Source organism: Amia ocellicauda, chromosome 4 (assembly GCF_036373705.1).
Source record: "Amia ocellicauda isolate fAmiCal2 chromosome 4, fAmiCal2.hap1, whole genome shotgun sequence".
Classification (NCBI taxonomy): Eukaryota; Metazoa; Chordata; class Actinopteri; order Amiiformes; family Amiidae; genus Amia; species Amia ocellicauda.
In genome coordinates, this window is record NC_089853.1 from 2,946,698 (window position 1) to 2,973,981 (window position 27,284).

A 27,284-nucleotide genomic window follows, 5' to 3' on the forward strand; every position below is an offset into this window, starting at 1 on the left:
GCAATAGTTATGTTAATCATCAATTTTTACTACCTTTCATTTGTATTAGTTTTCACGAGTTGGTAATTGCGTTATCTGTATGAACGGATCTGAAAGCAAGCAACAAAAGGCAAACATTGCTATAGTGAAATACATCTTATTTGTTAATTGTGTTGGGAATTATTGGAAAGATCTTTGGTGTCACAAGAAATGCTGCAAACACACCTCTAGTGAAGTATTTTGTAGCTCATTAGCAAATTCTGTAATGAGCATTTTGATAGATAGTTCATGTAACAGACAAGTGACAGATTGTTTGCCTTTAATTATTTCCCTGTTTCAGATGTATTACAAAGCAATTAGAACTCTGACAGCATATTCGCTGTGCATTACAGATCATCTAAAGTGACGAGGAGAGCGAGGTGATGAATATCAAGTATATTTTTTTATAGATTGTCATGAATTAGTATCTTGAAATATTATGAAAGACATCTGATTGTGTTTCCTTTCCATTTTTGTTGAATGATTTTTTTTTATTGCGTAGAGTCATAAAATAAAGACGGCTTATTTCTCTTTACCTTACCGTGAGCACTATCTAGAAATTTCAGCCTTGAAGACGTTGTTAAGTCTGTCACTACATTTCATCTGATGCTAACAATAGAGACAAGTGATGGTGCTGGGAGGAAAGGCAGGCCCCTTAGTGGTGTAATGCACATGTTCTCAGCAGTAATTGACTGCACCAAGAATTCAAAGAAGCCTTCATCTATATTTACAGCAAGTTTTTTTTGTCAGACAAACTCAGTGTAGAGTCACTGCAATAAGGGAAGGCCACCCCCCACCCCACTGAAAAGCAAACAAACAAACACAAAGCTCTTGCACAGCTTGTACATTCTTGTACACGGGGGCAAGTACATAGTTCATCATTAGTTTGAATTGTGCACTTACTGTACTGTGCACTATATGTCCTACTTCTTACCCAGATTACCACTTGTCCTTTTGTCAGACATAGCAAATAAATGCACATCAAACTAAATTGCAGACACTAAAGATGGATCAATTTTGTATTTTCTGTCTGCTGTATTTTCTGTTTTTTTGTTTTGTTTGTTTGCTTGCTTTTTTTTTTTACTGCTGCTGTAAGTCTTTGTTCGTGTTAAAATAAAGCAAAGTCATAGACACATAAAGACAAATTCATAATCCAAATATGATATAATCATAGCGCACGGTATTTTCTGGGTGGCTGGCAAAACGTAGCCGTGATTGTTTTATGTCACTTCAATTGCTTGTCAGGGTACACTTCTCCAAACGCACATCAAGACAACAGAGGGACCTTAACTCTGGCAAAACTGCACATAAACATGATGGATCATCAGTGTTTCACAGTTTATATGGTATACACTTATGTGAAGACAAAACTGTAATTTCTGTGGTAAGAAGCTGCACAGAGTTCTCTAGGAACGGTCTTCTTTCTGTGCCACAGCTCCAATTTCATGTGAAATTTTGACAGTCGTTTGCTTTTAACAGATGCTGCTTCTCCTGTCAATCATACATACAAGACACTGTACAATCATGCACTAGTGTTCCCTGGGTCCTGGGAAATGCTGTAGTGGTCTGACTGAGGATTGCTGAGGAAATCATGGCAATCAATGTGAAGGAAAGAACTAGACTACAGTCAGAGACACATTTATTCTTTATTGTACACAGATCACACTGAAGATTTGTGCTCGGCTTCTTTTCATTGCAGTTTTTAAAACTGTTACTTTAAAAGCTAAAAATATACTCTCTCCTGCTTTCTCCGGCCTTTTGCGCCTACAAAAAGACTTTGTGCTGACTTTCATGTTTATTTTTCTATAGTGTCATTTCTGTTTTCTTCAAGATTTCGAGTTTTACGAGCAAAATAAATATTTCAAAAATAGCTTTGAGTGTCTCATTAAAATGGTGCAGGAATGCATATTAGGATATCTGAGATTGTGATCTGCACGGCTTAAGGTATTATTTAATCAGGCACATATTGTATGTCTGCATTAACCTCATTCATTTATTAAAATTAAGTGTGCATCTTCTCTTGTATTTCCAATTTTCCAATTTATATTAATTTCTTGGAAATATGCATTAGTGACGAGTACTTTGGAAGTACTTAGTGAGCCTTGTAAATACTGGTACTGTAATTTTAACTAGGTTTGAAAGGTGAGTGATGTTAAATTTATAGCATGCTTAAGGAAAGTTGAGGGTTTAGAAGTTCCATGGGGACATTTAAACATCTTCGTGACTGTGATGCTAATGTTAATGGCAATCAAAACTTGCTTTATATAGAATTTAAAAAGGATGTGCATTTTGAGAGGTTTCACTTTACTTAAGATTTAATGTGCCTAGGGGTGCATACTAACTACTTAAAAGTTTTAGGTACTGTAGTTTTCTGGATTAGGCTAATTGACTGCATAATTCAGTTAAGGCATAGGACCCCAACAGCATCCTGATGTTTTTTGTAATAGTGTTATGATTGATATTAATTTATAATTGTAACACGCCCTGTTTGACCACTTCTCACAAACATGTATTTCAATCAAATGCCAGAGTGTGATTCTTTTGAACGTAGAAATGAATCAAAACAGTTGCACTCTAGTGTTTCAGAAAGTACTGCTAGTAGAGCACATTTTGAAATGTTGCACAGAAATATATTTTTGGCAGACTAGCTCTGAAAGTGTACTGTATACTGTTACCTATCAGGTGTACAAAAACATGTCTATGCAGTCACTGATATGTTGATTTTAACATGGCAAAATTGGATAGTTGTGGGACAGCCAGTGCTGCAATATCAACAGCGAGGTAGACTGGTCAGGGTGAGCATAATTTTTCTTCATTAGTAAAGAGATCTAATGCATTTAATTTCTGAAGCCTTTCCATATCCCAGAAGAGACACCTCAAGTGGCCACTCGCTGTATTAAAATAAATAAAGAAAGAAACAAAAAGATTTAAGTTCCTGCCCTAACGATTGACAATCTCTATCACCCAAAGTTGAATTCTCGGATCAGATTATTTCTAGGATGGTTACCTGAACTGAGACGTACAATAATATTTTAGAGCCCAAACTCCATGATTAGCATGTTGATCAGAGGCAGTTTTGGGCTGTTCATCGCCTCCCCCCCCAACACACACACGCAGACACACACTCAGAGCACACTTGTGATGATGCTTGTGTTGTAGACCGAGCTCTCCTCAATGTGCCATCTATTAACCTACTTTGCACTGCACGTTTTTATAGCTTAAATTAATAGTGTATGTTTTGATGGGTGGTTTTAAAACTTAATCTATCATACTGTTAAACAGTACATTAAACAGCTCGATCTTTAAATTATACATAGACTCTGAATTTTAAATCATATAATCTGTGACAGGCTCTGAGATGTGAGGTATCAGCCATTTTTGTTCTCATGCCATCATCATTCCATTTCCACACTTCACATTGTAAGTTGGCAGGTTTCAGCTCCACCCGATTGTGAGAACGGCACTTGTGTTCTTATTTTTTTATACGGCCATGGTTATGTATAGTGCTTTGGAATATAATCATCAAATATAATTTCTAGTTAGTTTTAAGAAATGTATAGCCCACCATAATTAAATAGAATTAAATCAGAGTTTAAAGTGTAAAGATACCCAAGTATGTTGCAGTGATGCCCAGACACAACTCATTCTGCGTTAATATTAATAGTCTATCCCAATAGTTCTGAATACTTCTTAATGATGGAAGTCCCTTTGAGAGTTTTCCTGCAGAACCCGCAGATTAGGTAAAAGTAGCACAACAGGGAATATAACTTTTCCTAATAGGTGTACTCTAATGCAAATTACTAATTGTCTTTGTGTTAATTACTAATTAGCATCTGAAAGAAATGGAATGTGCTACTTCTAATTAGTAGAGGGTAAGAGTTAAAGAAGCACAAAGTAATTAAAGAGTAATGCAAGACATTAAGATTATCTTACACTCCCTCAACTCTTTTTTTTTTTTTTCTTCTTCACGGTACCTTATTAAATATTCTCCGCTGAGGAGTGAAGTGACCCCAAAAATATTTAGGAATAGAATTAATGTAGCGAAAAGAAATATGTCTTTATTTTTAAATATAGGGAGAACCGCTTGTATTTCTAATTATAGCCATATAAAGTATAACATAATAAACATTAAACAAATACGAGATGCTTGCTATTTGAATTATCTTTTCACACTAATAGACTAAAGTAATTCTTTGTATGTTCTTACATTTCATGGAACCACTTCCTTAATTTTTTTTTGTATTATTTTATGTGATACTATACAATTAAATTTCCATTTTAATAATTGGAATCACTGTTTTCAAGTGTTATAAAGGAAGGGAAGTGAAGGGCAAGAATTAAAGCGAAGGGACCAGGAAGGTATCACTTACAGATGTTTTGTGTCTGCATTGCTGGTTAAAATTAAAGAAATGTAAAAGGTGTTATTTTACAGTACCTCACGCATTTTACCCATCTTAATTTGTGAAATTGTTCAATCAGCGCATTAAATGCAGATTTAAGAAAGGTGTTTCTCTACTCAATTGTCAGGTGGTTCTCAATGTGACCTTCCATCACAGAGAAAGATAGCAGCTCTCAAACTTACTCATTTTTGGGAGCAGATGCGTGGGATGTTGGTAGTCAAGCCTGTTGTTGCACTAATTAAATCAAAGATATTTACTTATTTTTGTTTGGATTGGTAAACTTGATTTTTTGGCAAGCCTTGCCAAACATTTTAATCCCACTGTTGTTTAAATGGCATGACATTTCAATACAAGGTGGATTAAAGTGTTTGAAAACCTTCAGCCCAATTATCTGCTGCTGATGAATGCTTTGTTTCTGTGCCATTAGAATCTAAATTAAAGATTAAAGATTTCTTTGGAAATGTATACAATAAATACCCCGAAGCCTGTGCAGCTCCTCCTAGGAAGGAGAAGATATTTCATATTTATTTCATGTTTTTTTTTAATGTCTGTACTCATGTAGAGTAGCACAAGTATTAGTAATAGTTTTCAAGCCTATCTCACATGTACTTAACCTAACATAACACACCCAGCCCTTCTGTCCACTCACCAGCTTATAAACCTTAAAACAAAACATACATTCATAGAGAATCCCGTGCTTTGTCTGAGGTACTGAGATGTGTAACTCTTATTATTATGTTTTAATTAGGGGCAGGTAACCTACTGCCCCTGTATGGTGTGAGGTTCATAATAATTCTGATTAGTAGACTATAAAGTATCTGACAAGGTGCAATGAGTAAACCATGAAACTGAGGAATAAGAAATTGTTATGTTGTGTGCACCGTGTGGTGTTAATGTTGCTACACGCTCAACTCAGAGATGTTTGCGTGTCTTTGCTTCACTGTATAACAGTTGCCCAATCTTCATCGTTGGAAAGTGATGGCGAATGAATGGAGACCTGTGAGCGCCAGCACAATCGACAGCAGGGCTTTGGAGGTCTCTCGCGGGAGCAGTGCATCACACAGGAGTTCCCTGGGCTCCCATCAAAGCAGTTTGGAGGACGTCTTAGTGCGAGAGTACCATGACAGGTTCAGGCCCGCCATCCCATCAACAGCCTGTCATCTTCCCAGGTAAACAGTTGTTGTACTGAGCACGCCTGAGCTTCACAACAGCAGCTGGTTTCTGACAGGTAGCTTGTAAGGAGAGACGCCATACAACCGAAATAAAACCACAAACGTTGGAGCACTGTGTGGAGAACAGGCACTTTTCCATTATGACAGCATATTCACAAATATATAAAATGACTGATTCATTTCTATGGCATTAGTGCTTTCTTTATTCATATGAGTTAGTGGGAACCCTTTTTCTTCACTGTATGTTTTGTGGTTTCTTTTCCACGTCTTTCCTACGTTTCATTCTGTAATATAACAAAACAACATCCCTAATTTTATGCATTCTCAAATTGAACATTTACATATGTATAAATGGGTAATTGTATGTTAAAAATATGTTTATGTTGTAACAATTGTAAGCCGCCCTGAAAAAGGCCGTCTGCAAAGAAATATAGTAATAATAATAACCTCCTAGTTGTTTATCCTAATACTTTGTTGGGAAAACTTTAAATTGTCTACATGTTTTGTATTCAGCAATCTTATGGTTTTCAAAATACAGTTTGATTCTTGTTGTTCTGAATGCTGTGTGCTATAGGTGAGGATCAACTGAACCCCAGAATAAACCATTTAAGCTCCTATTCTTAGAGATGAGTACTAACCACTTGTAATTCAAGTATAGCGCACAGCTTTGTCCCCAATCAGCCATTGTTCCTGTCTGCTGTTTATGCCCCTCACCCAGTCTGATTAGAGTACCCCCACTGGCAGCGGAGGAGGAAAAAAACTCTCCATTTCTTCACACAGATCAAGGAACTCAATGGCTTGGATTAGCGCCAGATTTAATGTGTGTGTTTGTGTTTGTGTCTGTGATTAACTCCTACAGTAGAACTGAACTGGAGGAGAGAGAGGGTCTCTGACTGCATGTGGGATTTGCAGAGGGGGTTAAGGAATAAATGTTACAGTTGAAATCAAGATTTTAAAAGAAAAATGCACTTGTTGAAAGGATCCCGGTGACACACGAACACTACTAGGCAGTGTCAGTGTTCGGCTGGGTGTGTGAAGAAGAAATAAAGAGCACATCTGAATAAAGATGGATTAAAGAGTTATGTCACAGCTTGATGCATGGTACATATAAAGTATTACCAGCCAATGCAAATTCCTCACAATAGTTTTTGCAGAGTGGAAGCAAGGAAGAAGGAACTGTTTGACCGACAGAAGTCTGGCAGCGAGCCACAGTAGAGCTAAACCCCTGCCAACTGTTATTATCCTAGGGGTGAATTCACTACTAATATACTGTGTGATAGGCTAGAACCACATACTTCTCGCTGAAGCATGGCCTGTCTGAGTAGCAGCATTTTTCACTTTTGAATAGGATTGTTGGCCTCATGGGGACTGGTGTCTAAGAGTATGGAAAATGACTAGATTGGTGAGGATTCTGTTAATGCTCAACTGTTTTGACACTACATAAAAGAAAACATTTACTGAATACTAGCTACAATTCAGAGGGAATAAGTAACCTATAAAGATAATGCCTTGGAGGTTTATTTTTTCTGAAAGTGTGATGTATTTAAAATTGGCAACAACAACAAATTTACTATGAAAATATGTTGCAAACAAATCACATTTTTGTATGAGTATAATTGAAATGTAGGCATGTATCTTCCTTTTAATATATTATTATTTAAAACCTCAATCATTATTAGATCACGGGATGTATATTCTAATGTGAGATGAACAAACTAATAATGCTGTACCTAGTGTTTTTGATTAATTTAATTACTATATCATTAAAATACTTACAACTCCCCTCCCCTGGCTAACAAAACTATTGCTTCTTTCTCGCTCAAATCCAACACAGACTATAAAAACAAGTCTTTGAAAATGTACATCCTAATACTGATTTAATGTGTTTCTTTTGAAATGTGTATATTTTGTGATAACTGTAAGCTTCCCTAGGTAAAGGCATCTGCTACGAAATAAATAACAATGGCAATCCATTCAAAAACAAAGCCTGATATGAATGTAAAGTATTTGAAGGACAACTATGTAACCATTGTATATGATTCAAGTAAAATTTAATCATTTACTTATAAACATGTGTTCATCCAGGAAATGATACTTTTCTATATTTTATCATTATAATTCACCTGTTTTTTAAATACAGGAGCTACATTTCTCCTTATGCAAGCAAGACCTTAAAGGAGTGTAAAAGAAAAAGGCATTCAGCCCATCCATCCGCAGCCTCTCGCCCACATTCTTCAGGAACGCCAAGGGGGTCACGCTCCCGAGATTGCCACTCAATTGAAACCAGTTCAGTGCAAAGCAACGAAGGAGCATCGGAAAATGACAGCACCACATCAAACGGTACACTCGAGCCAGGCCTTGTATCATCATCCAAAAGCAAGAGACCTGCCAGTGCCCCCATGTCTCAGCTCAGGTAATCCCGGTCACCCCTTCTCTGTCGCTCACAGCTTTCATTTCAACATGCGCTCCCTTTTGTCGAGTTTGCATGGATAATAAAAAGTGGAACAGAATAAGTTCTGCAATAAGGTCATAGTCCTACTCGTATGTCATCCTGTGCAAGTATTGCTCAGATTTAAATCTAAGGAAAGTTCCCTTGTAACTTCAGTCTTAGTGTAAATAACATGCAGTATTTATTATTAGCAGAGGAAGAAGGAAATTGTTCTTGACAAGGGTGGCTAATATAGAATGCTCAGTTTCGGAACATTCTGCTGAATTCCGTGGCTCCGGCAGGATGCATGTCAGACTGATTGCTCTCTGGGCAGTAAATTAAAAGGCTCAAATTTGGAAATGCAGCTTTATAGTCAACTTGCTCTTGCTTTCAAGGCATCTGACACAATATATTCCAATAAAGGAGAAGAATATCTTACTGCTTCCACTTAATCCTCAGACTGTCAGGTGGAAATGCAAACTTGTAAAATAGTCTAAAAAACCCATCATATTGCTATTTATTTATAGCAGTAGGTGTGCATTACTTGAGCATTTATTAATTAAATTAATTTTTTGAATACTGTCAATTTACTAAGATCTGTTGTCATTTTAATTATTTGACCATCACATGCTTGTATATGAATAGCAATATATAAAAATATTTAATTTAATATATATCCATTTCTTTTTTCTGTCACACTAAAGGAGGTCACTTCAGTCCTCAAGAAAGCCTCCAGTCTTTAGGCGTCAGCCATGGATAATTAGAGTAATTGCTTACAAGAATGGATCGAGACGTGTCTTTGCTAAAGTCACTGCCCCCAACATAAAAATGGTGATTTTAACATTTTCTCCTCTATTAATTACAATATATCTTCAATGTGTCCTTTAAATATGGAGTGAAGAAACAATATAATTAAACTGGTTTTAGTCAAATCTAATCAGAAACTGAATAATTAAGTGTTGTGTCCCAACAGACCTTCCTTTGTTGTTTAGTAAATTAAGGAACATTTTCTTGTACTTTTAATGTAGTAGTGTAAAGCAGACATAAGTTGATAAAATATTATTTTTTATTTACTTCAGTTAATGAATATTGTGTAAATAACAACACCATTTCTGAGCATCCATAAAGTATTCTTAGCCTATACACCTATATGATGAGTTAAAACTCCATTACACTATCCATGTGTTTTTTGCTGCTAAAAAGACAAAGAGCTAAAAACTCTTTCATCTAATGTGTGCATTGTCTTACCTCTGCTTGGGTCTTCAGTTGCTGGAAGAATGCACCACTAAGCTCAAGCTGAATACTGCGGCCCGCCGGGTCTTCCTGGCAAACGGGGAAGAAGTTTTTGAACCAAAAGACATTCCTCACAACGCCGATGTTTATATTTCATCGAGCGAAGCCTTTGTGGATCCATTGAAAGAAGTGAAAGGTACCAAATTCATCTGAAATCGGATGTGTTGCGCTGGAAGAGCAGCTCATTATCGTAACACATTGCCTAGCTCAGCAAAATTAATGTTTACTCATTTACAGCTCAGTAAAAAGATAATGTGCTTAATGAAAGAAACATCTCCTGACAGCTTTGTTTAATGCCCTTTATTAGCATCAGTGCTTAATTTAATTTGGATCTAAATGGACAGTGGGGAGTCGGCAGGAGGTTAAATGTGGAAAAGATAATAAATTAAGTCAGAGATTTATTGAATCTTCTTATTAGTGTAGGTGACATTAAACAGACTTAATCCATTACGTTTATTATGTAAGCGTGACAACCAAGCTCAATGCTCAGCATTTGCCACCCTTTGGAGGATAAAATGTAAAAACAAAACTCATACCTTGTTAGCTGGTTCGGCTTGTCTTCATTTTCTTTGTGGTTATTATTAATTTAATATTTTTTTTTGTTTTATCAGTGAGACTAGTCCATAGTCTAGACCATACACAATAGTCATTGTTTAGTTCATATTCAATGCAGCTATGACAAGCTTGTAACCCAGTACTGATTTATGATGCTGTTAGAAGTAGATAATCTAATATGAGTGAGAGAATATTTTGATCCACTATGTAGCTAATCATAGTTAATCATTCCAATGTTTGTAAAAATCAGACCAGTGTTTCTAAAAAATGAAATAATCTCCATTTGTTAATCTTGTGTATGCTGTATGGAGATTATGTTTTCACATTGTGAGAATTTGATCTTTACAAGTTACTCGGGTGTTGTATTTCTGGCATGAGACACCGTATCCACTCTGTGTTGTAAATAACTGTGCCGTATGATGGTTAAGTTTATTTATGAATATTTATTCTTTAGCCAAGTTCAGGATAGAAACTTCTGTGCTTCAGCTGTGTTGCTTTGGCAGGGTTTCATGGCGACATGCACTGCTGTTCTTTCAGCACCAAAATGTTGGCACACAGCGCTAGAATTTCATACTGGCTCTTGCTGGATCAGCAAGCTTAACCCACTAAAATCTGGTGCCGTGCGATGGTTTTTGACTGATAATCAATCTTTGTGCTGCTCGACAGTTGTCGCTGGGACATAGAGTGGAGCAGGTGGCAGATGGGGCTTGTCTGCTGAGACTGAAGCTACTAGGTGAGCTCGGGCAGAGAGTAGAATAGGTTAGAAACAGAATTAGCATTCTCAACATTAACAGTAAAAGGAAGAGATTTAGTAGATATAGTGGATAGATTTAGTATAATTTAAGGGAAGTCCTTCAGGAGACAAAAATGTTGGTGCCCATTGAAGGAAACCAAAAATAATCATCTTCACTTCCACTCAGTTCAATAAATTGTGTTTTTGATTGCGGTTGCTATTCTCAGGAACCCTAACTTAGGCGTGTTTACCTGTGCAGAGAGATTCTGGGCTGCGGGGCTTTTTGTGGAGAACACAAAGACAGACCGGAGACATGGGAACCGGTTTGGGAGTGATGCTGTAAAGGCCTGCAAGAAGAGAAGGGCTCTTACCAAGAATGTATAAAGCTGGCATGAGGTATCGCGTCTCAGCAAACTGAAAGCTGTCAGAAAAAGTTTTCCGATGTCTCCTAAGTGACTTGATGTGTTTTGACAAGTTCTGATTGATACAGAGAGGTGTGAGCTACGAACGTTACTAGTCATCTGTTTTGTAGGTGTATGTGTCAATGAGATTATGTATTTACATCTTTCTAATTGCTGACTGATTTCGACAGTCGAGGTACTAGTCAGGGAGCCAGGTAGCGATGTAACACTCCTAACTTCGTGCACAGCAAAACTTAATTGCTCTGTCATTTTCTGTTTTTCAATGAGAGCAGAAACCCATGTGTTAAATGAAGCATGTCTTACCTACGCTGTACAGCAAATGTTCTCAGGAATGTTTTCTAATTTCCAACGCACATGTAAGGTAAGGTGAGACAATTTGGTGTGTAAACGTAACCCGTTAGTTGCAGTGTGCTGCAGTACTGTCCCTTTCTCTTAGTGCTTTTCTGGGCTGTTGTTGACTGTCAGAGAGGCACAAACATTGAAAGTGCTAGAAATACTACAGATAATTCCACATGCTTTGTTCCTTGTCACATAGTCACCATTAATCTTACAATTATGCATTTGATGTGTATCTTGATGTTGTTTCTGAAGCACTAACTTCCTTCAGCAGCTTTTTCTGAACTGATAAAAATAAAAATAATCCAAATTATGAGGTATATTCCTTAACATTTGAAAAGCGTATGAAACAACCAGTCAAGCGGCTTATCTGTGGGAAATTCATTCTCATATAAATTAGATTTTAAGGGCAGGGCTATGGGATCTGTGTTTGTTTCAAATTTTTTTACATATTAATTTGAAAGCACAACATACTGTAAACCCCTCTCTTGGTATGTACTTTGAATCTGACATCTTTGTCCTCCATGACCTCCAGATAGAGTGATGAAGACTGAAGTGTTTAAACGCAGCATTACTAATGGTTTAAGGGAATGTTATGACAAAGGAATCTTCTTCTTGAGAAAGGCCCACCCAGTGCAAAGTGTGACTCACTGCCTTCTGTAGCGCAGACCTGTCTTGTCACGGACCTGCTAGGTTTACCAGTGAAAACATCTCAGCAATGTGCTGTTCCTCTTCTAAGAATGCAGACAAAATAGGGAGACAGCATGATTGGCACAGCAAATTGGCTGTTCATAATTTATGTCAATGTTACAACAAGGCCTGTATATGACAAGATGTCAAAGGAAGGTTATTAAATTCAACATTTTCATAAACAAGCCCCAGGCTTTGAATAACAACCCTGGACTTGCATGAGACTGGGTTTTGTTTATTTGTTTGGTTTGTATTTTATATTGTTCCTCATGTAGAGGTAATGTGGATATGTGTTAAGTTAACTTTAATAATGTCATTAGAGTGTGTGTTTCAGAGGAAACCTGCTTCAGCTGAACGGTGGCTCTGTGCTCAAGGCCTTTGATGCTCAATACAAACATGATTTTTTTTGGAGATGTTCAGAGTCCATTAATATTCAATTAAAGTGCAGTACTGTGTGGATTCCAGCACTGAAACAGTAACTCATAACTTGTATTAACAAAATAATAAAGAAAATTACTTCCAGTCAATTTTGAAATAACTTCCAGACTAGAGGCTACCAACAACAACAGTGTTGTTTTGCTTTGTTTTTGGAGAAAAAAAATCATATTAGTCATGTTTTTGATTTAAACTAGTTTTGATTTGCCTTTTGATTCACCTTTCAGGCTGGAACCCTATTTGATTCAAATAAAACAAAACAGTATTTTTTTTTCTTATGTGGAAAGGAGGTATTAACCTAGAACTTGTGCCAAGATCAAATGTGAGCGAAGACAAAACTAAAATAAAAGAACGTGGTAATAAGATAAGAATGATATCAACTGAAATAGCAAAATTTGTCGCTTGGTCCATACAAACTACATTTTGCTTCCTATCTACAGGTCTAGATAGAAAAGTGTGTATTTGCCTGGTGATGCACAAGACAAGAAAAATACATTTTCAGCCTCAATGAAAGTGTGATGAGTTTACAGGATTTATGTAATGGATTTAAAACAGTTTATTGTATGTATGGACAAGTCTAGAATGATTCTGTTACTGGAATATAATAAACCAACACAAACACTGGCCTCTGGAGCACATGGGCAGCGTGGTTCCAATGCCATACTGCTTTCCAATGTAGCTATGTCAGTTTTGTTTATTTTCTTCCCCCAGAAATGTGACCATATTCATTCATAGCTTAAAAAAGAAAGACAGCATTTTCTAATACATGACCAGATCTGAACTAGTTCTGTGAAACAGGTAGATTATGATTAGAAAATCAGGGGAAGATTGTGAATTATAATAATATTTCTTCTTTAAATAACTATGGCTTGAAAAGTTCAAATAGCTGCAATTTGCAAGGCGTGTTTCTTTATGAGCCAGCAGAATGAAAAGGGGTCAAAAGAAGTGACACTGTGGGTGAGTAACTAAATAATCAGCTGATTAGTGAGAGAGGCACGCTAAGGTGAATTTTAATTATGGCTAAATTGTGGTATTACTCTTTCATACCCTGAACATCTGCTCCCTTCAGGAACAATGATTTATGCCCGCTATCAGCACGGCCAGCTTGCTACAGCTTATGTTACGCTTAGTGGGAGCTGATGGTAATATTTTGATGATATGCACATCGATGTGGAGTATGGCCAATGTATGTTAAAAATGGGAAGGGGGATGGGCGCAGCCGTTTTTCAAGCCAAATATTGACTTTACCTTTTCTTCCAGACCATCTGTCATTGACCAAGGAGGCGAGCTGGACGGTAAACGGCGTGCTGCTCCCCGCTGACGGCAAACGCGGAAAAACCAAAGTCAGCCTCTCGCAGCGCCTGCGTCGGCTGGGCAGCAAGGCGGCCGTCAGGGTGGTGGTGTTCAAGAATGGAGCCGGGGCTGATGGCTGTGAGGTCACCGCGGCCTTGGATCAAATGGAGAAGGTAAAGGGGGACGATCAGGCCTCAGTACTGGGCAAAAGCAAAAGCAAAAGCAAAAGAACCTGTTCTGCAGTTTTTCTTTGCATGTTTGGAAGAAAGGAAATAAAGACTGATCTGTCTATATCAGCTCTCTTCCATTATATATACAACAACATTTTGGGGGAATGTATTATTATTATTGGTTGTAGTAATATCTGTCTTTTTATACGTGTAGCAGAAACTCTTTTTGTATTCTTCTTCTTTCATGTTGTTGGTTCATTTAAGAGTGTACAACTTCTTTTTGAAAACGATAGAGCATTCACAGTCTACCCAGATTCCTCGAAACTGACTCGCAGCACCTGGGCGCGCTCGTTCCTGTGGCAGAGTGATCATACTCGGGCCAACGCAAATCTAGAGCTGAATCGCGGTAATAAGACAGACAAGCAGCGCGCGGTCAGCTGTCTGCCGGAATGTGCGAGGCGAGCGGAAAGCTTTTCATCTGTAAACTGTAACCACTTCTGAGTGTGCATTTCATCTTACTCACAGTTTGTTTAGGCTGGTAAAATTAGAAACTATAGGATTCCTGTCCTCTTACTCCAAGCGAGTGTGAAGTGAGCATTAACCTAATCTGAGCTTAATCCTGGTCGATGAACCAGTAGAAACAAACCAACTGGAATGAACAGATCTTTTTTTCCCTTTGTGCCCCGTGATGGAACTCTGCCTCACTCGATTAGAAACTCCAGACACTGGCTCTGTGGAAAACCCGCCGCCGGCCCGGCTGCTTGGCGTTGTGAATTAGGCTTCTGGTGCATCTTTGATTTGTTGTTTTCATTGTGATGGTTTACAATAATATTTGCTAATAATAACATATATAATGTATTTAAAACCTCCCAAAATATTAAAAAAATTATGACTTCTATGCCTTTGGAGTATTATCAAAGGTTAAGTGTGACTAGTAATAGAAAAATAAAGAATGAGTAGCAAAATGTTTACATCAACAATGGATATGTGTGCATTAATTTCCTAATGCATTTTATTATACTTGGTAACGTGATATTTTGTATTTCAACTTGCATTTCAGTCTTGTGTGTCAAATTAATCATATTTCAAGAGCTTCATATGCTTTGAACCTCCATTGATTCAATTTCAATAATTTAATATATTACCTACACTAATCTATTTTACCCCCTGGCTTTTATTTCTGATACAGAACCCTGATTACAAGGGCGGCACGTTCCGCAGGTGTGAGGAAAAGCTATTCTTCCCGTAATGCAGAATACATTGCAATTAATTACAGCTATATACACCAATCAGCCATAACATTATGACCACTGGCAGGTGAAGTGAATAACACTGATAATCTCGTTATCATGGCACCTGTCAGTGGGTGGGATATATTAGGCAGCAAGTGAACATTTTGTCCTCAAAGTTGATGTGTTAGAAGCAGGAAAAATGGGCAAGCGTAAGGATCTGAGTGACTTTGACAAGGGCCAAATTGTGATGGCTAGATGACTGGGTCAGAGCATCTCCAAAACTGCAGCTCTTGTGGGGTGTTCCCGGTCTGCAGTGGTCAGTACCTATCAAAAGTGGTCCAAGGAAGGAAAAGCGGTGAACCGTCGACAGGGTCATGGAAGGCCAAGGCTCATTGATGCACGTGAGGAGCGAAGGCTGGACCGTGTGGTCCGATCCAACAGACGAGCTACTGTAGCTCAAATTGCTGAAAAAGTGAATGCTGGTTCTGATCGAAAGGTGTCAGAACACACAGTGCATCGCAGTTTGTTGCGTATGGGGCTGCATAGCCGCAGACCAGTCAGGGTGCCCATGCTGACCCCTGTCCACTGCCGAAAGCGCCTACAATGGGCACAGCTAACGTCTTGGTGACAGATACCACAGCACACCTTCAGAGGTCTAGTGGAGTCCATGCCTCGACGGGTCAGGGCTGTTTTGGTGCCAAAAGGGGGACCAACACAATATTAGGCAGGTGGTCATAATGTCTGATCGGTGTATATATATATTAGTTAATTGATTAATCAGAAACAAGCATCCACACCCTTTTCTCATGCTTGCCTGATTTCTAATTGAATTATCTGAGCAACGCAACATATACTGCAAGGAAAATTAGCTTAACTTATTGCGTTCCTACATACATCGTGGGCTTTTAGCCTTCATTCAGTGGAGGTTATGTACAGTAGAAAGAGTCTTCTGTTTTGGACAATGATCTCTGTAGTGTGATTTTTGCATCTGGTCAGGAATATCATAAAGAAAATATATTTTAAAGAGCCTGCTTACTTAGGAGTTTCTCCTGTGTCCTTTTATAATGAGAAGTACTTGTTTAGATTTAATAATCACTCACAGACCAATTATATGCAATCTCACACTGTCAGTGTACCATCTAAGATGGTTTTGTTTGGCTGATCCACTGGATTACTGTACATCTGTAAAATAATAATAATAATAATAATAATAATAATAATACCAATGCACATATAAAGGTGTGACATGTCCAGGTTTGGTGTACTAGGCTGCTCTATAATAGCATAAGCACGTATGGTGCATCGTGTAAAATGTCAATAGCCCTTAAAACCCGTGGTGAAAAAATTTGATCTTACAAGGAAAGAGTAAAATAATTAAATGAAAAAATGAAAGGAACTTTGTCTGGAAAGAAGTGGAAGGCTTTGGAGAACTCAGTATGTGACATTTCGCACCACTTTCGCAACCTTTCTCAATCAATTTTCAGATGCACTACTACGCAGGTCCTTTGAGGGATTGCTAAAACTTTGTTAATCTTATTCACAAAGGGCTCCAAGTGTAGAGATAATATAGAGTGAGTGAGTGAGGGTAATGCAGTCATATATTAATTGTGCTAAAATACTTTCTGTGCTTAACAGTCTGATTAAGAAAGAAACAGTTTTTAAGAGTGAATTCTATCCCATAGTTCCTTAACATGAGTACTTTCTCCTCAAATGTTCCTAATTGTATGTGTATATTTTCACCCAAATATTTTTGCTTTTCGCATGCCTGCATACCACTTTATATACACTCACCTAAAGGATTATTAGGAACACCTGTTCAATTTCTCATTAATGCAATTATCTAACCAACCAATCACATAGCAGTTGCTTCAATGCATTTAGGGGTGTGGTCCTGGTCAAGACAATCTCCTGAACTCCAAACTGAATGTCTGAATGGGAAAGAAAGGTGATTTAAGCAATTTTGAGCGTGGCATGGTTGTTGGTGCCAGACGGGCCGGTCTGAGTATTTCACAATCTGCTCAGTTACTGGGATTTTCACGCACAACCATTTCTAGGGTTTACAAAGAATGGTGTGAAAAGGAAAAAACATCCAGTATGCGGCAGTCCTGTGGGCGAAAATGCCTTGTTGATGCTAGAGGTCAGAGGAGAATGGGCCGACTGATTCAAGCTGATAGAAGAGCAACTTTGACTGAAATAACCACTCGTTACAACCGAGGTATGCAGCAAAGCATTTGTGAAGCCACAACACGTACAACCTTGAGGCGGATGGGCTACAACAGCAGAAGACCCCACTGGGTACCACTCATCTCCACTACAAATAGGAAAAAGAGGCTACAATTTGCACAAGCTCACCAAAATTGGACAGTTGAAGACTGGAAAAATGTTGCCTGGTCTGATGAGTCTCGATTTCTGTTGAGACATTCAGATGGTAGAGTCAGAATTTGGCGTAAACAGAATGAGAACATGGATCCATCATGCCTTGTTACCACTGTGCAGGCTGGTGGTGGTGGTGTGATGGTGTGGGGGATGTTTTCTTGGCACACTTTAGGCCCCTTAGTGCCAATTGGGCATCGTTTAAATGCCACGGCCTACCTGAGCATTGTTTCTGACCATGTCCATCCCTTTATGACCACCATGTACCCATCCTCTGATGGCTACTTCCAGCAGGATAATGCACCATGTCACAAAGGTGGAATCATTTCAAATTGGTTTCTTGAACATGACAATGAGTTCACTGTACTAAACTGGCCCCCACAGTCACCAGATCTCAACCCAATAGAGCATCTTTGGGATGTGGTGGAACGGGAGCTTCGTGCCCTGGATGTGCATCCCACAAATCTCCATCAACTGCAAGATACTATCCTATCAATATGGGACAACATTTCTAAAGAATGCTTTCAGCACCATGTTGAATCAATGCCACGTAGAATTAAGGCAGTTCTGAAGGCGAAAGGGGGTCAAACACAGTATTAGTATGGTGTTCCTAATAATCCTTTAGGTGAGTGTATATATATATATATATATATATATGAATGAGACAAAGACATGCCATATGTGAAGAAATTCTTATTAAATCCTAAATTCTTAATTGGATTAATCAAAACACAAAGCTTATCTGCTGTCTGACTATTTCAGATTAAGACTAGCTGACTGCCACCTCCGTCTGTCACTTCCAAACTGTCTTTAGGGATGTGAGTCCTGATAAATGTACAGTACCTCTTCAAGTTGATTGCTTAGGTGTCAGATGTATGTGTGATATATGTGAGATGTGAAGTTAGGCAACTGGCGTCTCAGTATGGATCAGTAACCGTAACTCTTTGCAGCTGCTGTGTTTGGTTTGCCTGTACCCACTCTTGCTTTTCCTCCCTTCAAAGTTTTTAGACATTTGCACCGTGAGACTCGACCTCACCTCACCGGCCAAGTGCGTCTATGACTGGGAGGGAAATCGGATCGAAGACTTAAGCCACGGTATGCTTTTCTTTCCTATCGTTTTCATTTTTTTTAGGCATTGCATCCGCGGTGTGTAAACTATAAACGCAACGCTGGCCAGTATATAGAACCACAGCTGCGTGAACACTGCCAAACTTTACATTTTTGAAACGCTGATCCAACCAAGCAATCTGAGAAGAAAAAGAAAACCTCCACATGCACTAATGACATGACAACATGCAGAAGAAACCCGTGGATGACAGTTTCCACATGTCCAGCAATCTCCTCGAAGCGCCGCTCCGTGCGTAGGCCGCTGTTGCAGGCCCTTCCTCTGTGAGTGTCAGCAGGAGAAGAGGTGATAACAGCCCCACTTTGTGCCTTCCAGTCACCACCAGAGCATGACGCTTGGCCCTGGAAGGAGAGCTCTGTCACTAAGCCACTTACAGAGGCATAATGTGACATGGCATGGTGTAATAAGTCTTGATAGCTGGACTATTGTTACGGCCTGTTCCATAACTTCTGAAGTATCAGAAGAAATTACAAGTTGTGGTGCCGCATCCTGCCATTCGCTTATATTATCAGAAAAATACCAAGGGATTAAAGCAATTTGATCTTTGTGGGGGGGGTCAGAGCTGTGTGAATGTTCCATCACTACTGAAGTATTAATTGGTTCTGTGATGAAAATGTCCATGCAGATGAGACAGGACTGCTTTGCTTGACTATGGTGTCATGCATCCTTATCAACAGCGATGTTTTCTGAGCTCATTCATCACGTCAACCTTCTCATCCCATCGACTGTTATAGATTGGACCAATTTCAGTTGACGGGGGCAGCCCTCGAAGATCGGAGTATAGAGGTGGATGTGAAACCCGATCTGTATTTTTAAATCGTATTTGACTTCGAGGTTCTGAAAAAGGGGCAACCACGTGTTGCTTCAACTGTTTAAGCAACGCGCTCATCGATTTTTCTTTGAATCCCAATTATTTTTTAGATGTATAGTAACTCCAATGCAGTCACTTGGAACGATGTCCGCTTGCATCCATAAAAGTGGGGGCTCCTCGAGGTCGAGACTGTCTGACATCATTCACAGCTGCTAGAGACACTTCTTCTCCAATCTCTTATGCCACGGCTGTGACTGTAGTTTCTGCAAGAGATGCCTTGAGGATACATGAAAGCTCCAATCTGAAAAGTGATTGCACTGGTTTCAAAGTTTAAAAAATGTTTCCTACACAAATTATAGTTCCTGTTTTTCTGTTTCTTATTTAGTTGAATGTTTATTAAATTCCAGTGAGGAGAAAACGGTTGAGCCATACCAGGATTCTCCATGCTTCAGATGCACTCGCATTGTAAAATGAATTCTATCAATGTCTGGAAAAAGTCTGTTTCATGCTTTATCTGAATTGGGGGGGGGGCGGGGGGGTGAACTGAACATGACCAGTCGCTTTGCCAGAGTCTTTCTCTTCTGTGACACTTCAGCACAACCCCCTAGCATTCACTGTCCGCAGCATGAATGTATTCAGAGACAACTGTCTCTCACAACATCAAGACAGAGAACAAATCCAGAGGCGAGTGTGAATGTGGTTATTGACTGCGGCCGCTCGGGGGGAAGAATAAGAAAAACAAAAGTTGGTTCAGAATGTATTTTGTAATAAGCGCTTTAAAAATCATTTAAAAAAAGTAGTAGTGTTCTCCTGCAAGCTGACACATTACAGTAAGCTGAAAAACAACATAAAGACTCGAATCACTTTTATAATAATCTAAAATGGAAATTAATGAGAGAAATTAATAAAAATACAAAATAATTTTATGTACTGCTGAAATCGATCATAGTTTTATTTATACTTAGTAAATTAGTTATTGGTTAATAGTTGTGTTACTTTTTTACATTGACATGCAGCTTTTAAATCTTTAGTGATATTGCCCTTAAGTGTTTAAATAGAGCCTTTGCTGCAGGTTGTCCCCTCTCTCTCAAAGTTGAGAGCAGTTTAGAGGCCAATTTAAAGACAAGCATTTGAGGCAAGATCTGAAAAAGTGTCACATAATAACTGAACATGAGGATGCAGGCTGTAAAAGCGAAATGCCACATGGTTGCAACAAACTCTCACAAAGACGCGTTTGACGGTCCCTCGCGCTTCAAAGTGGGCTGGACTCCTTCAGGTTGCTTCCTTACAAAGCCACCCCCATTCTCCAGCCCCCCATGCAAACAGTGTGGCGACCGAGTGCCTTGTAAGTAGTAAAAGATATAAACTATATTGGAAAAGCACCAAACCTCCCTTGCGACTGGGCCCCATTCAGAGTCAGGAAGCGTGTGATGAGTGGAGTGGTTTTGAATATCTCCTTTAGATCCCATGCTGTTCCGAGGAAGGCCCTGAACATGGTAGCTCTTGTTTCCACACACAGAACCTCTTCACTCTCAATTTAACCCGGAATCTGATGAACCCATTACTCTATACTTGATTTCATGGAACAAAGAGTAGATATAGTTACAAATGATCAATCACGAGGCGTGAACTGAGGCAGTAAGGCATTAACAATTCACACCATTTCAGTGCACTTGCTCGAGCAGAAGATCTGCCAGCATATTTAATGCATAACTATTTCACTCGATTTAAGGAAAGCATGACTCAAGCTGCATTCTTTAGAGTGAGGGGAAGAATTACTCCACTGCATGCCTACTGTCCATTTAGTGCCAGAGCGCACCCACATATACACAATTAAAATTGCCCAGGTGTGCTCCAAAGGTCACCGAGAGACACACTCTGGAGTCTCTTTATTGAAGTCCAAATAGATGACCTAAAGTACTCTTTTCTCTGGTTATATTATTATTATTATTATTATTATTATTATTATTATTATTATTATTATTATTATTATTATTTATTACTCCAGATAAAGCTCTGTTCCATTAGGTTGCATTGTGCAAATCAACATCTTGTTCTGCTGTGTTGTAATGTTGTAGGCCCTGCAGGCACATGCTGTCAATTTAATGGGATCAGTGAAAAGCAAAGCAGCTGTGAAAGATTGCTTTAAGTACGGCAATCGTGTGCTTGTCATTCCATTCAGCAGTGAAAAAATCAAAATTCAGAGAGGCATCAATATTTAAGAAAATGACTGCTAAAATGTCCCCCTCATAAGCACCTAGGGGACAATATGATTTGACGGCCAGCGTGTAAACAAAAGATTTAAAAAACAAATCAGCTGTTGAATTAACATTATATGCAAGACCAGCTTTCTGATTTCAGAATGTCATATGATTGTGTTTTCACATTTGGCAGATCCTAGTATGTCAAGTCTCTGTTTTATATATATATTAGCATCACATTTTATTGAAACAAATGTTTTCAGTTAGAGACACACAACACTGCAGGCATTCAACGCTGCTTGACACACGCTAAAGTTGTTGTAGGTGCAATAAATAGAATTAATTGTATTGTCTGTGTATTTAAAAAAATAAATTATTAGCTGTCAAGGAATCTTCAGTTAAATGTGTCAGTGATAATAACAATAAGACTGCCTCATTGTGGGGGTTAGATCAGGTCAAGTTCATCTTTAGTAACAAACGTGCAGCAACCTGGAGTTTCGTCAGGGGGGAGTGTGGCTTCTGAAGTAAAAAAAGAAAAAATTACCAGTCCTGTCCTATCATTGGTCGGAAGCAGGTTGTATTAATATCATAAACATGAAGCTTCAGTGTTGTACATTTTGCAGGGCTGCTCAATAGCCCTTGAAGCCAATATAATTCTTAGATTTTTTTCCCTTTTTTTTCCCCTTCCTTCTTCCAACCTCCTTGGCAGGAACCCCCTGTATAGAAACAACATGTTTCACGCAGTTTTATCAGAACAATGAAAGGAGGTTTCAGCAAGGCTGGTTCCAATTCATCTGTGATAAATGAGAAGATAAGGCAATCAGTGCACACCATGACACTGTGTGCAGCTAGTTAGGCACACTTCAAAACTATTCAGGTGTGCTTATGAATCCTACAGTTGGGGGGGCTCACTATATATACACCCCTGATGGTGGCCACTAGTCATCTAGGAGTTTGCTCCTCTTAGAGCTTCCACAGGTCACACATAAATAATACATGCCTGGAAAATGGGCCCAAAGCTGGTTCAAGAGCTGTTTAATTTCTGAGTGAAATTTAAGTCAACGTGGATTTTTTTTTCTTCTTCTTCTCTCCTTCTGCAGTGCCGTTGCTTGACAGCTGTCTGCAGAATTCCCCCACACCTTTGCGAGGACCTGTCTGGGTTTCTAAGGGAGAGTGGTTCAGTCCGACAGGAGCTAAACTCTACATCCAGGGAGTCTTGTGGGCCCTGCACCAAAAGCTGAAGCCTGCTAAGCACCACATGAAACAGGTGAGTGATTTAAAAGAGGGGATCACGAAAGAGGGAGCGAAACTTGTGCCGTTTATTTGAAGGAGATTGATTGGCATCCTGTCAGTAAGTGAATGTGACACGTATTGCTTGGGTTCCAGTACTCAGTGGGAGCCAGAACAGTTCCTCTGTGATCTCTGGGCCAACAATAATGATGCTAATTGTATCTGTCTTTCAGTATTCAATGTCATGTGTCTTGTTTTTTTTTCTGATGGGGGCTCTGCTGATCTAGTTCACATGCACAGTTATTTTCGCAGAGGTCGCATTTTTCTTTGAAACCAGAACAACATAACTAAGAATCTTCATAGTGTCATTTTTCAGTCAACAATTGAAACTAAGCAAGTCCTAAGTGTGTGTGGGAAATTAAATGCTAGTATTTTGTTAAAGAATTTTATGATCATAGATTGACATATCAGTAGTTATTCAATAAAATATGTTTACTGATTGATTGATTTAGAATTAAATGTCTGTAATCAGTTTTTACCTGCATTTCCTATACTATGCTGTTAATCTTACTAGTATTGATAGTAGTAGAAGTATTATTTCGTTAATAGCTCCTGTAACTGTAGCAAAATACTTAATGGTGTTGAAAAATGTATGAAAACTTTTCTGCAAGATTGTTTGAGTGATATTTATGTGACCTCACACGATCCCACTAGCCAGCAGAGAGAGAGAGACATACAGGGATCTTTAGCTTTTTTTTCTTCCTTGAGTCTGATAGTGCTTTCTCATTCAGCCAGGAGAGGGGAAAAATATCTTGTTTTGTGTTAGTACAGAGTTAAAAGCAGTTAACACTTTCGGTGACAGAACTGTCTCATCTCATTAGCATTCCCATTACACGGTTGTTGTGTTGGTGGGGCTGTTGAAGCCGGAATGCCATTGTGAGCTGTTTTACTGTTTGGGGACAAACACTGCTGTGGAGGGAACGTGTGAAAAGGCCATAGCACTGTGAGTGAATGAAGGAGGCTGTGTTTACTGTGTGCTTCAAGCTGGGGAGCTGTCATTCACAGCCACTGCACAGCTATAGAACTGCAGAAAGAGGCAGGCGCAACTACCTTTTAATGTAAAACGTATATCTTTCTGAACACTTCCTAAGACGTTCTTCTTTTTTATTCTCCCCCCACAATTCCAGTTATTTCACTGTCTGCAACGCCATATGTTAAGTGAAAAAATACTCTGAGAAGAAGATGGATCTTTTTAATGATAGATGCACAAACATTTCCTGCCGTTTTACAATAGTGATAACGGCGACAATGAAAATTCTGCTCTCCTGTTGAGTTGTGGCTCACAATGGGCCTGTACTGATTTTTAGTGAGATATGTGTGCATGTGTTTGTGTGCCTCAGAAATGGAAGGGGTTTTAAAGATCTCAGGTCAAGGAACTTTAATCTAACTAATTCTTACTAACTTCCTAACTCCCTTATTAATTTTAATTGTTTTCAGTATGTATGGTTTCTTACATTGTGGTGTCCAATTTCCATAGTGGTGGAAAGTGACTATACAAATATGCAAGAAACGTTATTTTCATTTAAAATATGAAGCTTTTCTGATACATAGTAGTATTGGTGGACAAGTTGTGATAATTTACTCATTTACATATGGTATGATAAATAAATAATAACGTGGATCTGTTCTTTGGGTGTGCTTTGTTTGATTTTATTTTTATTTTTCTGTATATTCAGAGATTGAACATAGTAGATATTAAACATCATAGATGCTATTCGTACAGCCTTTGTTTTAAGAATAAAGCATTTACTGTTACCACTGATGGAAAGATTTGTATAATTAACTATAGTAATTGTCGATATTTATTTACTGATTTTGAATATATATCTGTACCCCCCCCCTCTCTCTCTCTCTATTTATTATATATATATATATATATATATATATATATATATATGAAAGAGATTGGCAATATTAAAACACCTTATACATCTGTCAGCTTAAAATATCATACCTGGAGCAGGCCTAACATCTGTTAAATGAAGTGAAAATTGCATTCTTGTCTGGGTAGATATGAAAATGGAATTTCTGGTCATGAAATATACACAATTGTCACTTCTTAAAAAGGTGTCAGCAATTTGCTTCAGACAGTAAGGTGAATATTTGCCATGACAGAAAACTTGTGATCTGCGCAATCAATAAAAGACTTCAATAACTCGCGCTTCATTACACTTATAATAAGAGACTATAGATCTGTGCAACATGAAAAGATAAGGAAGACTTTGCTAGCTTTACTTTTGTCAACAATGCAACACTGCCACCTAGAGTTTCACTGGGAAAAGCAGACTATGGAAACAAAGTGTTTGCATTACTGGACAGCAGTTTTTGCACACAAAAAATGACATTACCCTATTTTAGATAGTATAATATGCAATTGAACTATATTCCAAAAGGAAAAGGAACACACATCTTGAGTTGTAAAACATCTGATTAACAAATCTGTCTAAAAAGGTAATCGCCAAGGTGTCTGGGCAATGTGGTGAGTTATGGATAATAAACCCCCATGATATACGTGTGTGTGTGTGTGTGTGTGTGTATTTATAGTATATTGCTGTTGCAGAGAAATTGCAGTTTGAACTTGTGCCTGTCTGATTGATACATAAAAAGCAGAATCATGTTTGAGGATCAAGGCCTTCATTTGATGTGTGCCGCCTATGGCACTTAATAATAATGTATGGCTTTTAAGGATGATGACTATTAAAGCATTTGATTTTTTTTTTTGCATTGACAGCAGTCATTGGTGGAGATACTCAAAGGTTCTGGCCACTGATTAATGACTGTTTCATCGAGACAGTTAATCCTACAAGACAAAAATATTTTCCTATAATTGTACCCTAAATGTTAAATAAATAATAACCCCATCATTCACAAAATATCCACAAAATAATGCCTTGTAGAATCTTTATGTATATATAAATTGATTGAAACAATAAATACCTCATTGGCTGGGCTGTGAGAAATGACTATAAGATGTCCTCATTTTATTCTGCCTGTAAATGATCTACAGTAAACGGAGAACTGTGGCGGAGCGTCTTCATGACAGATTTTTAAGTGTGCTGAACATTTATCTCCTGCAGTGTCATCTCCTGCATTATATTATCTTGTCTACACTTGAGAATTATTAGTCTTTTGTCTTTCTTTTTCGGCTAAAAAAACAAAAGGTGCCTGTTTTATTATAATATAATAGCATTCCCATAATTTGGAAGGATAAATACAAAAACATTCTTTATCCTGTTTTTTATATATATATGTATATGCGTAAGTATAAACAGACCTATTTTTCATACCTTATAAATGTTAACAGGGCCTAATTATTCTGATGATCCAGAAAAAAATGTATGTGCTTTAACTTTATTAAATTTAATTGGACTTTTCAGACAGAAAACTGGGCTTACCCATAACATATTAAAAAGCGAACACCTTCAGTAAAAAAAAACAAAAAACTTTTGTACATTTTCTCTTCAATAGCAATTACATACACAAAGTATTAAAAAACAATGTGAATGACAGTTGTCTCTCAAAAACTACACACAGGAAACAGAAGTGGTCTTTATGAAGTGACAAGTCATGTAAAACAGACACACAATAACAATCATTGTGTTTTAAATCAGATAAGAGATCATGTGTTTTGTATTTATTTATTGTTTTGCAGTAAGATTGTTTTGACAGGAGAACTGACACCAAATGCATGCGGGATTGTAAACCCAGTGATCCAGCAACAGCAGCACTAGAAAAATAACTAAACCCATCTGGTACTCTTAAAGACTCGGGAGAGAAAGACTTTGGCAAACATGTTGTCCAGGTTCAGCATCAAAGCTCAGTTGTCCCAGGGATACAGGAAGAGCTGCATTGGGGCTACCACTGTGCAGATCAAATGGTGATCTCAAAAAAGAAAGGCACCTTATGTTGGTAACAGGTCATAGACATGAAACTTCTAACCAAAATGATTGGAGACACGAATGCCACTCAGTTGCAAATCTAACTGGGTTATCAGCCCTCAGTAAGTGAGTTAATCTTCTGTGAGGAGGCCATTGCAAGGACCTGTAGGCAGAGCAGTGCCAAACAGAGGTATATATATTTGTAAGACTTGTTTTTAAATGTAAAAATGTTTTTAGTTTAATCCAATAATAAATAACTTGTCTATCTGCTTAGTACGTTTGCTGGGTGAAACAATTACCTACCGTTCGTTATTTGACAATCTCTGCTGTCGCTCTAGGCTGCAATGCTGAGGTGCCATTGAAAACTGCATTAATGTTCCCTAAAACAGAGGCTGGGATACAATTATGGCAGAAATATTTGGTATTTA

The 27,284-nt window shown here is 38.2% G+C and overlaps 1 protein-coding gene across 1 annotated transcript in view; it reads left to right on the forward strand.

Moving 5' to 3' along the window:
- The first annotated feature begins 8,767 nt into the window (after positions 1 to 8,767).
- Positions 8,768 to 27,284, forward strand: part of LOC136747579 (doublecortin domain-containing protein 1) — a 91,820-nt gene continuing 73,303 nt past the window's right edge. Inside the window, exons 1-5 of the mRNA XM_066700517.1 lie at positions 8,768 to 8,849; positions 9,285 to 9,447; positions 13,743 to 13,948; positions 18,552 to 18,645; positions 22,789 to 22,955. Coding sequence (XP_066556614.1) covers positions 8,847 to 8,849; positions 9,285 to 9,447; positions 13,743 to 13,948; positions 18,552 to 18,645; positions 22,789 to 22,955 — 633 coding nt within the window. The 5' untranslated portion in view covers positions 8,768 to 8,846. The remainder of the gene's footprint in view (positions 8,850 to 9,284; positions 9,448 to 13,742; positions 13,949 to 18,551; positions 18,646 to 22,788; positions 22,956 to 27,284) is intronic.